General features: G+C 31.9%; 1 protein-coding gene across 3 annotated transcripts in view; it reads right to left on the bottom strand.

Annotated features, from left to right (window-relative positions):
- LOC726017 (lachesin) overlaps positions 1–12520 on the bottom strand; it is a 79193-nt gene that overhangs the window by 1584 nt on the left and 65089 nt on the right. For 2 of the 3 annotated variants that reach the window (XM_026443445.1, XM_026443447.1), the window contains 4 exons: positions 11080–11241; positions 4967–5116; positions 492–642; positions 223–371 (listed from right to left, as the gene is read on the bottom strand). In XM_026443445.1, coding sequence (XP_026299230.1) covers positions 223–371; positions 492–642; positions 4967–5116; positions 11080–11241 — 612 coding nt within the window. The remainder of the gene's footprint in view (positions 1–222; positions 372–491; positions 643–4966; positions 5117–11079; positions 11242–12520) is intronic. The other variant, XM_026443446.1, reaches the window with a different exon arrangement.

Below are 12520 nucleotides of genomic sequence, written 5' to 3'. Positions count from 1 at the left end.
ATGCAAATTTAAATTGTTTATAACCGAATATTATAGGCTATATAATAAGTGATCATTTTACCTTTTATCATATTAACTTTTGTATTTGTTTTAGCTTTTAAAATCAATCTTTTAAAAAAAAATATATATATAAACAGAAAAGTTTATTTTATTTATATTTATATTATTTCTAATCAACATAGACCTATTCAAATCTATACAAAAATAATACTTGGAACTTACCGTATAACCTTAAAGTGCCGTCGGCTTTGCCAAGACTATTGGTCGACACACATTTGTAACTGCCTACGTCCTGCTCGGTAAATCCTTTGATTAACAACCACATCAGAACTTTGTATCCGGATCGTTCTTCCCTCACGTTGTATTTGAGTCTGCAATTCAACAACAATGAAGTTTTTTTTTTTTTCTTTCTGCCAGCTATTTTATCGAAATGCTCCCACGTATATGCTGAATCGAGGTTTAAGATTAGAAAAGAACCGATGTAACCTTACCCTTCGAGCAACATCTCGTCCTCTAAGCCCCGTCGGTTCTTTACCCAGTAATTAATTGTGTTTGGGAATGCCTCGACGTAGCATTCTAGCTGCACGTCCGTGCTCAAAGGTGCCCCCAGAAGCTGATTAGGCGCTTTGACGACAGGTGCAACTGTGAAAGCGATTTCAAATTAATTAGCCGATATTCATCTCGTTACACGGCTCGTCAACGTTTTAATTAACGTTTTCGTGCATGCTAGACATCGTGAAGATATATTAATTATATTTGCTTTTTTGCGTTGGTCTTGGCCGTTCATGAATAATATATACACTGTACATTGTAGAATATTCATTACGATTATTACGAATCGATCAACGTGTCCGCTTTAATTATTTTCGTTATTAGGTAGGACTAATTAAAATCTTTTTAAATTTGTGTATTTTTTTTTTTAAATTTAAAAAATTTTTTCTTTTTTAAATTTTATCATATGAAAACATAAAAACTTATTAATTGACAGGCAAAATGGATTAAAATTGAAGATAATTTTTGAAAATTTATCGAGAGGTCATCGATTATTATTACATCGATGAATTCAATTAAAAACGTGGAATTGATAAAAATTGATAAAAGCAAAATTTTTTTCAATTTTCGTTATTTTCGAATAATCCTCGTTGTTCTCGTTCGATAAAATGATAATATTTCGACGGAACTAGTGACGTTTATTCATTGAAACAATGCAAATTACGCGATATAATTTGTTATTCGTTATTTTCCTATTATTAATACATTAAACGATCCCTTTTAGCCCCTTTTAGCCGTTTGAGGATAATTTACGATTTTAGAAATGCGTCTGTCAATGTGTACGGGTGTAAAATCACAACAACTTGCGTATGATAATTTTATGCGGGCTTTTAACGCGCCACGATAATCCATTTCGAAAGTAATATTTGCCAAGGTATTATTACGTTTGACGGCATTGTTAAAAATGTATTAAAGGTATTAAAGTATAGGGATATACGGATATTTAATTATTAACGTCGGCGTAACAACAATGCTAAATTATTATTGGAATCTATTTCACGTTATGAAAATTGAGAATAATTAATTCTCGTTTTGTACCTTTTGTCTTGGAATAATTAATACCGGCATCAGTATCAATTTCGATTGGCGTGTGATCATTGGATATTGATATAAATTATTCTATGTACATATAAACACACGTGTTTTTCGTTAAATAACGATACGTTCGAATTATAATCGATTTTAATCGAATTTAAAATTAATCAAGAACATCCGTAGTGAATAAAAATTATTAAACACGACATCGTATCATCGACATGGATCGTTCATTAGGAAGATAAATTATTTGTTTTCCTTTACTTGTTTTCGACTTAATGTCATTTGCATAATTGAAATGCGGATTCTTAATTACGTATTTTCTTCGATCATTCATTTTTTCAATCATCAATTAAAATATATCCACAAACGATTATCGTATAATTTATTAAAATTAACAAAAATTTGAACCGCTGTAATTTCAAAAATAAGTAACTTCCGGTGAATAAATGAACGATCGTTAGAAGGGCAAAATTTTGCTCTTTAAAATATCTTTAAATTTATTTTAATACGACTTCCGGTTGCCAAGATATCACCGTATAAAGAAAAGGACAATTTTTAGCATTTCAATTCATCTAAGATCGATTAGATGAACCTTATTAAAATTGCGAAAAATTTGAATCGCTGTAACTTTAAAATTAATAACTTCCGTTGAACGAGTGAACGATCGTTAGCAGCACAGAACTTTACACTTTAAAACTATTTTTCATTCATCTTGATACGTTTCCCGGTTCTTGAGATATCATCGTGTAAAGAGAAGGGTAATTTTTAATCGCTTACCATCCTCGTCCTTGTCATTTTCATCGGATCTCTCACTCGCACTCATCTCACCGATCTATCTCTTAAATTCCAGACAAACGACAAACGCGATTCTTGGAAATCGCGTAGCCCAAACGGGACTCATTTATAATTCTTACATCATGGAAACTTCGAATCCTTATATCTCGGCAACCGATTGAGATATCGGAATAAAACAAAAAGTGGCTTTAAGGGGATGCTCTCCTCTATCTCTCGAATGGATTTTGGTGACAATTTTCAATCTCTTTTTTTCGTGAAAATTTAAACGAAAATTTCACGATTTTTCGTGAATGCGATAATACGTCTGTTGTTTCAATGAATATATACACACAATATCTTTTGATATTACGTTTTTAACTAACATAAAAATCCATGCATTCTATTCAACAATAAACGGTTCTATACGATTGAAATCTGCGCGAAAAAGCTCCCAACAAATGACGGATAATTTCCCCTCCTCTCGATTATTTCCTCGATTATTCCACCAACAATGAGCATTATTGAAGCTCGTAGCGGATCAACGTTACCCATTCTTTTCATCGTCCACGGGGAAATATCGTTTACGGAACTGCATAAGAATTATGAGAAAACTTTTTCACCGTTGATCATCGTTTCCAGTTACTTTGTTTTCCACTTTGAGAGACGAGCAACGAAAGGATCGAATATTAAAATTTACATTCCTTTCACGATTTTAACGAAATTACAATTCGGAGAAGCGTGGACAAACCGGGGGGGAGGGGGGGAAGAGAACGTTATTGCGGAGAGGTGATAAATCCACGGACAAGTTGTACAACTTTTCTTTATCCCCCCTTTATTCGTTTTATCCCCAACGCTTCCCGATAAGCGATCTCGAATCTCTTTCTTCGCCGCCTCTCTCGCGAAACGGAAAACCGATTCGATCTCTCGGACGGTCGCGTCATGGACGAAGGACGCGCCGGTAAACACGAATGTTATCGACCATCGGCAATCGTCGAATTAGGAAATGTAGTGTATACAAATTGCCGACAGATCTCGTATCTCGTTCGAATTTCAATTCGTGTCTCGAAGATGTGCGGCCGGCGAGTTTTAAATATTTTTTTTTTTTTCTTGTCGAGAAAAAGTTGTTGGTTGCTTCTTTCTCGAAGTTCGTTTTTTTTTTTTTCTTTTCTTTTTAATTTTTACTCTGCTGAAAAGTATCTGCGGAATTTCTGCATTGTTCTGCAGAAATTCAATATCTTTTCACCATTGTACATTACGGATTTTAATATTCTCTTCTTTTTAATTTTTATAATATTTTTCTATCGAGATTATTTTCAATTTTGGCTTCTGAATATTTTAATTGATAGAAGAAATATAAATTCCGTTCCTTTTTTTTTTTTACTAATATTTGTCTTTTTTTATGAAAAAGAACAACAATTTTTATAAATTTGAAGGGAAATTTGTTGTTTAACGAATTTTTTTCATAAGATTCGTCGTTGGCGTTTCAATGAGAATTCAGCCTAAATATTTTAATTAATTTTCATTGTTATTAATTCAAAGAAAAATTTATTTCCAAAAAAAATTCAATATAAAATTCGATTATTGCTTCAATGAAAACGCAACCTTAATATTTTATCAAAGAGATAATTTTCATTATTTTTAACTCGAGAAAAGAAATGTTTATCAACAAATTTTTCAAGAAAGGACGGAAATATTTATAAAAATATTTTTATCGAAACGACGATTTTCATTGCTCAAAGAAATATTTGCCAACAAATTTTTAAAGGAACGTCGTTTCAGTGAGAATGCAATCTAAATATTTTAATTAATTTTCATTAACTTTGTCATTAACTCAAAGAAAGTACTCGGTAAAGAAACGTTTAACGAGAAATTTTTCAAAAAAGGGAGCAATTTTAATTTTATCTAAACGACAATTTTCATTAAACTCAAAGAAACGACAAATTTTTCAAGAAATATTCGTCGCTTCAATGAGAACGCAATCTAAATAATTTAATTATTATCGACTCAAAGAAATAATTTAACTCAAGAAATTTTTCAAAAAAAAATCTTAATATTTTATCGAAACGATAATTTTCGATTTTTTTTTAATTCAAAGAAACCAAAAAATTTCTCAAGAAACATTGTCGCTTCAATGAGAACGCGACCTAAATATTTTAAATTAATTTTCCCTACTCAAAGAAACGTTTTATATCTCAAACATTTATTATTATTTTAATATATTATATAATATATATTATAATACTAATTATTAAATATTTATTATATAAAATATTTTAAATTAATTTTCACTTGCTCAAAGAAACGTTTACCAACAAATTTTTCAAGAAACGCGGGAATCCAATCTAAATATATTTTAATTAATTTCTACTGCTTGTCAACTACTCAAAGAAATTTCTTTACCAACAGCGGAAAAGTTTTCTCGTCCAGTTTTCTAACCTTAATATATAATTTGATATCCACGAGAGAGAGAGAAAAAAAAAAAGAAAAAAACTCGAAAAGGCAATTACGCGAATGATTCGTGAACGGCGAAGTTGCTTTGCCTTTTGTCGGGGAGCTTTTCCGACGGGTTAGAAATCGGGGATTAGGATGGAAGCAAGCTTACAATTCACGGCGAGCGTCACTCGCTTGCTAACGGCGGGCGGCACGTCGTTGCTGGCGATGCACAGATACGCCCCCATTTGTCGCCTCTCGACACGATGGAATTGCAGCACCGAACCGTTGTACGTCTCGTGCTTCTCGAAACTGCCGCCACCTGCGCACCGAGAAAACCCCACTCTCTGCATGTTTTCCTCGAGAATCCCCTCCTATCCTCTTATCCTATCTTTCCTACCGATCGGTTTTTTTTATTCGTTCCTCCTCGATTCTTTTCCACCGTTTCGATTAGAACGCTCGGCAGAGAGAGACTGGTAGGTTAGGTTAGGTTACGTTCGACGATGCTGGCAAGGATTTTGGGCTATTTTCTTTTTTTTTTTTGGTGAAATTTTTGCAATTGGAATAAGTTTTTGAAAAAGTTTGTAGTGTATATGGTGGTAAGATAAAGTTTGTAACTGGATGGATGTTGACAATTGTTGGTATTATTTTGGTTTTGTTTTGAAATATCATATGTGGTATAAAAAGTAAATTATCTGTTTTGAATTGAAGAAAAAGAAGATTAAATGTGATAGTAGGTAAAAATAAGAGGTATTATAAATTTAAACATTTTTTTCTATTGCATAAAAATATTATAGATATATTGAAATAATATCTATTGTTATTATCCTTAATTATTCTTGTTCCTTTTTCATCGACGATGAACAACAAATTGTTTCTCGTAATAAGTTCGTAAAAAATTGTTTTGAATTACTTTTTAATTGGTAGCTCCGCGAATGAAATATTCTTAAAATTTAATTATTCGAAATTCGATTAACACGAATTAATTTTCGAAATGAAAACGTGTCAAGTAGTTTGTACACATCTTCGAAGCGAAGTCAAATTATTTCATAATCTAATAATCTATATTCCATGTTATTTGTAAAATTAACAAAATAATTAAAAAAAAAAAAAAAAAAAATTCGATGACACTTTTCTCTACAAATATCTACAATATAATACGTAACAAACAAATATATAATTCTTGTGTCAAGCTAAAAAAAGGATAACAAAAATCGACGAAAAAGGAGTAACGAAATTTAAAAAAGTTTCGAATTAAATAACGAAATAATAATAATAATAGAAAAAAAAAAAATTCTACGACATTTTTCTACGATCGAAAATGATGTACAATGATGAACGCGTATAAATCCTCCTCTCGTCGGTCAAACCGTGAAGATCGACGAAGAGAAACCGTGAAATGGAAAGAACATTATTTCTCAGGGCAAGAAGTTGCAACTTTTCAGATCTAAACGAATCCAGGTACAACTTTTAACCAGGTCGAAACCACAGACTAATGCAATTGAACGACGAAGAAAACTACCGTCAAAGTGGAGTGGGTGAATGGAAGCCACCACTACTCCGCTTGTGAGGGAAGGGGAAGCATGGGAGAGAGAGACGGAGGGGGAGGGGGAGGGGGCGATAGCGACACGACGCGGAGAGAGAGAGAGAGAGACGCGGAGAGAGGAGTAGCCGGAAGGTGGACGCACTATTCGTGAACGAAAAGAAGAGACGAGAAGATATATGCTTAATTCACTACTTAGGTTGCTAACGAGTTTCTTAAGTGAGCGAACGCTAACGAGTTTGTAAAGCTCGTAAGAAAAGCGTCATCGTCAGGTAGAAAAGCGACGCAAGTTGCACGTGAGCGGTTTTGTGTATTCAGAGGAAAAGCAGTTCGATGCAGTTTACAAAAAGAAAAAAATGAAGAAAAAAAAAAAAAAGAAGAAATTGCAACGACGGATTAAACTTTTCGTTGCATTTAACGGTAATTCCTTTCTCGCGTGCACGATGTTTGTTTAAATACCGATATTGTGCGTTTAAGAAAGTAGGGTAAAGCTGGCCTACCTAATTGAGCTTTTTTTGTGTTGAGAAATATAGGAAGGAAAGCAGGTTTGGAAAAGAGAATAACGAGAGTTTTAAATTATTACTTTTAATTACTTTTTTTTTTTATCGAGGAAAAAAGATTTTTTTTAAATTTGCAATGATACAGGGAGAATTGCAAAAATTTATATTAATAATAGAGAAAAATACAGGATACGTTGTATTTACTAGCGAAAAATAATTATCGATAACTTTTGAAAGTCTCTATTCTCAAATGTATTCGCGTCATAAAAATAACACGAAAGATTTTTCTCTAAAATATTATTCTTAGTTATAATAACTTTTGGAAATTTTTCTTTTTCTAATTGATCAAAGAATCATAGAAGGATAATTACAATTTAAATTGATAACGAAAACTCAAAGAAAAAGAGATCTTTAGATGTAAGAATAACACGTGTATTTTCTCTCGAAATATTACTTCTAGTCCTTCCAAAAAAAAAAAAAATTTGAAATTTTTCTATCTCCTAATTGACCGAAGATCGGTATAGGGGATAATTATAAGAACCTACGGTCGGTAACAAAAAAAACGTGTCACGACTAAATAGGTAACATTACCTCTTATAAAAGGTTTCCTAGGGTATTAATAACATTCTCGCGGTAAGCACACCATTAAAGAATGATTAAATCTCGTACTAAATTTCCGTTTACCCCATTAACCCTTTAAGTATATACGTTTATTCGTGCATTCGGGCAAACGTTAATAGCATTTTTCGCGAACGACAATCGTTAAAATATCCTATCATAAAGAAAAAATACGCGATGAGAGAGGGAGAGAGAGAGAAAAGAAAGACAAAAGGTCTTGAACGTTTCAACTGCATTCGAGCAAGGTTGGAAGTAATAGTGGAACTAACGTAGACCAAAGTTTTGCCAACTCGAGGCCCTGCAGCGGAAAGATAGACCCTACCACGGTCTATCTCCTCCTCGATGTGTGTATACAAACCGTGTTATACGTATACGCACGGTGTATATATAGCTGTTCCTAGGCCGTGGTACAAGCGTAAGCTTCGTGGCTCGTGTCCCTACCATTCTGTGTACGTACACTGTGTAAGTCTACTTTTGCGAGTATGCGTCGTACAAGATACCATGAAGAGGATCCTCATCCTCTGTTTCTTTACACGCGCGCCCGCTGTTTCTGTCTTCGAGTTCAAGAGGCGAAACTTGTTTCAACGACCCGCCTCTTTATACCCACTTTACCGTGTTCTTACGCTCAATCAGTGCGTCCGAAAATTTCTTCCGCGCTCTCGATTTCTTATCTTTTCGAGGTCTCGTTCTTGGCGAGCTATCGTTCATTGTCGATGGAGAATTGGATTTTTTTTTCTTTTTTTTTTTTTTTTTCGATCAATTGAAAACTTTTATCTACAATTGTAGGAATTGTTTTTTTTTAATTCTTTCGATCTAGGTAAATAAATAGAGATAATAAATAGATAATAATCTAAGTAAATAATAAGAGGATCTAAGTAAATAAAATCGTAAGATTTGGATAGATTCGAAATTTGATTCGAGGAATTTTTATCTAGAGAAATTCTAGAAATATTTGAATAGAATTTTCGGGTAAGAATAATCGAATTTTAACAAGATTTAGAAGGTAATTCGATTCGAGGAGTTTTTTTTGCGAATCGCTCTCTCTCAAGATAACTTTATTGGATGTAATTCTTGGAAAAATTGGGAAATTTCTAAAAAAAAAAAAAAAAAAAAAAAAAACTATTCTTCCTCGAAATTGCATTACTTCGCGTCTAGCGTATTTTCGTGATAGTTTTTCATTATATTCTCACAATAGCCTCTTTTCAAGCATCTTCAATGTATTTTGCAGAATACATTGTTCTAAAAATACGGGCGTTTAAATATTTTAATTAAAGTTTATAATTACAATTTTAATTACGATCGTAATTAAATTTCGAAGGAAACGAAGGGAACTGTCATTCCCTATTGTTTCAAACAATTTCGCTATAAAAATTCGCGATAACATTCTAAAAAAAAAAAAGAAAAATTTAAAAAACAAAAAGCATCGAATTATGATATATAATGATAATAATAATCTGGATTATCGTTTCTTGAATAATTCGATCGGCCACACGAGAATATTCGTGAAAATATAATACATGTAAACAAGCGTAAGCGAATTAAGAAAGGAATTATTTAACGCGATAAAGGAAAAACACGTTCGAAATCCTTTCATACTTCGCTTCATTGAGATTAATCGCCCTCGCTTCTCTCGCGTAATAAAAGGCGAGATTGCAAAATAACAATTTTACTCGAAATTTTCGCCGTATTCTATTAATTTGAAAAATATTATCCAACGAGAAAAAAAATTGAACGTGATATTAATTCGATTAAGTCGTGAGTGATACATTTTGTGCGCGTTGTGTAAAATATTATTCGAACAGGATTTCTATGTAAATTGTACTTAAATTATTACTCAATTATTCTGTGAAACTAACATAAAGTCACACGCTAATATTTCTCCACGTATACTTACGACATGTACGTGTATTTCTATCTATGTGTATGTGGCTTTTTCGAATTAATGAGAAAATTAAACATGAAAATAATCGATAAGAGGAAGAGGGGAGGGGTATGTGCATTGAATCGTAAGAGAAAAAAAGAAAGAAAGAAAGGAAGATTGATTTTACGTCGTGGAAGAAATAAATTTTCCCAAAAATGTTGTAAATTTTGGCAAGTTCGAAGGTATTGCAAAGGAAAAAGCGTGGAATTTATAAGTGCAATAAATTTTCATTCGAGGAAAAATTATATTTCGCAAAAAATGTTGTATATTTTGATAAATTACATAAGAAAATTAAACAGGGAAATATTCGAGAGGGAAAGGAAGAGTGTATATTGAATCGTAAGAAGAAGAAGAAAGATACAAGATTGATTTCACGTCATGGAAGATAGCGAAATAAATTTTTTTCCAAAATTGTTGTACGTTTTGGCAAGTTGGAAGGCATTGCAAAATTGCGTGTGGGAAAATTTAGAAAACACGAGCAATAAATTTTCATTCGAGTAAAAAGGATAGTGAAACAAATCATATCTTCCAGAAATTTTGGCAAATTTAAAAGCACTGGAAAATCGTGAAAAAGAAAAAAAAGTCTACAAATTCAGAGCAATATATCTCCAAGAATCAAATTTTAAAAATGTTTTGTCAAATATTTACATCATAAGCGACATAAAGAAAGATCATTGCAAATTACAAAATTAAAAAAAACAAATCTAAAAAACTTTTTATTTCATTGGTACAAAATATTGATTAAATTAATTAATTAAAAAAAAAAAATAAAGCTTATATAATGTAACGAACAATTGTAAATTACAAAAAAAAAAGTAAACAAATTTATTCGTATGAAACATCGATCACAACAATAAATCTCCTAAAAAAAAGAATAAGAAAACAAAAATAGAAAAACTAATGAATATCTAAACCAAATCGTGCAAAAAAACTTTCCAAATTTTCTTTTCTTAATTGATAAAAGAAAAAGGAGGAGAAGGAATCGATAAATTAAAAGAAAAAGAATTGTATATTTAGGAAAGGAAAAAAAAAACAAAATGAATATTCTAAAAAAAAATAAGAAAACAAAAATAGAAAAACTAATGAATATCTAAACCAAATTAAATCGTGCAAAAAAAAACCTTTTAAATTTTCTTTTCCTAATTGATAAAGGAAAAAGGAGGAGAAGGAATTGATAAATTAAAAAAAAAAGAATTGTATATTTAGAAAAGGAAAAAAAAACTGAAAAAAAAATGAATATTCAAACTAAATAAAATCTTCAAAAAAAAAAAATCTTCCGAATTCTCATTTTTTTTCTCTCTCTATACTTCGATACATCGATTAAACGATCCCCTCCTCTCCCCAAGAAAGAGAGAAAAAAAAATCAGCTTGATTCGTATAAATAATAAAACGAAGCATCGATCACCGATTAACCCAGCATCGCGATATAAATCTCTCGTCGCAGTGGAGAGAACACTTGGGACGAGAGTGAGGGAGAGAAACGAGAGCGAACAAAGGATGGGTGTAATGGGTAGCAAACGAAATTAAAGCTTGGTCGTCGTCTCTCTGCCTTTTTTTCCCTTTTTCCTCTTCTTCTTTTTCTTTCCCCTTTCTTTCCTCTTTTCCTTTTCTTTTTTCTTTTTTCGCGAAAGGAGGAACGGTCTCTAAAGTGAAAGAGGTCTGTCCACGGAGATAGCCACGAGTTTTATAGTGTCATTATGTACCGGCAGAAGAGGCCCTTATGAGAATAGCTTCTCCGTCTTCCCTTCGCCAGGACACTCTCGGGGTCGGCCTTCCAGTCGCGCGACAGCTTAGAGTCGCATTGTCACCTTCCGAAACTGCCAAGTCGGCGCTGGTGTCGCCTCCGTAAACGATATCTGGCGGCACTGTCCAACAAACAGTGGTGGGACGTGTTTCGTTTAACATCTCGAATCCTCGAAACAATGTTTGGATTGAAAGATGGATGGTTGAAAGTGGTCTCGTGCAAAATTCATAATAAACCATTCGTGCCATTTAAGCGAGGAGTATCTTGATCATCAAACGCGTGAGATATTAGAGAAAAGACTCGGTCTTTCGTTTAGGTTATTTTTTTAGGTTAAGAATTACGGTTAAGAAGAAACGTGGAACGATTTCGATTATTTTCCGATGTTATTAATCTGTGAGTGAGTGGAAGGCATAGAGGATGTGTGAAGATTGTTATAAAGTTTTCGAATAGTGCAAGTTGATATTAAAAAAAAAAAAGGAATTAACCTATTTGTGCGATCAAAAATTATTAATTTTTTCAAGTTTGTAGATTTCGTCGAGATCATTCTGAAATATTTATCATATAAAAGACGAGCAGAATATCGGTTTTCTCGTCTTTCGTGTGATAGGTTAATACTTTTTTCCAGAGAATATTAACTGGTGAAAAATTAATTAAGAATATTACTTTTTTTGAAAGCATTCGATGTGAAAAATTTTTTGGTATCGAGTGATGGATGAAATTACAGATTAATAGGAGATTTCTCAGGTAAATTCAAGTATTTCCTTTGCAAAATATTAACGAGTTATTAATAAAAAAAAACATGGCGGCGAAGAAGATGAAGAAATTGGTAAACAAACAGATATATTGACAGATTATATAATGTTGATAGATTAAAGGAGGAAAAGGAATTTAAAAAAGGAAAAGGAAGAAAGAAGGTAAAAAAAAAGAATTGGTTAAATAAAGAAATAAAAAAGAATTGATGGAGAAGAAGAAAATATAATACATATAATATATATATATATATATATATATATAGTATAACACTCCATCATAGCAAACGTGTCAATTTTATTTTTTACGAGTTATATGATGAAAATTAATTAAAAAAACGAAAAAAAAAATGGAATTCGAAGCTCGTCGTAAAATTTTACACGATGACTCGATTATTCGATCTCGATTCGACGCGATAAAGAATTTCTAGAATTTAATAGTTACAAAATTTTAAACGATAAATCAACGATGATTTTCAGATAAAATTACGAGAAGATTTGAAGTTAAAACGTGTTAAGTTTCAAACGATGAAACGACAATAATATCGAAACAAAGAAATAAAGGATTTCAAATTATAAAGGCGCCATCAGCTTTGGACGATAAATCTACGATTAAATTAAACAGATTTTAAATTTAGATAGATGAATTTT

This window comes from Apis mellifera, linkage group LG10 (genome assembly GCF_003254395.2).
Source record: "Apis mellifera strain DH4 linkage group LG10, Amel_HAv3.1, whole genome shotgun sequence".
Lineage (NCBI taxonomy): Eukaryota > Metazoa > Arthropoda > Insecta > Hymenoptera > Apidae > Apis > Apis mellifera.
Note: the sequence above shows the minus strand (reverse complement) of the source record. Positions and strands in the feature narration are given on the sequence as shown.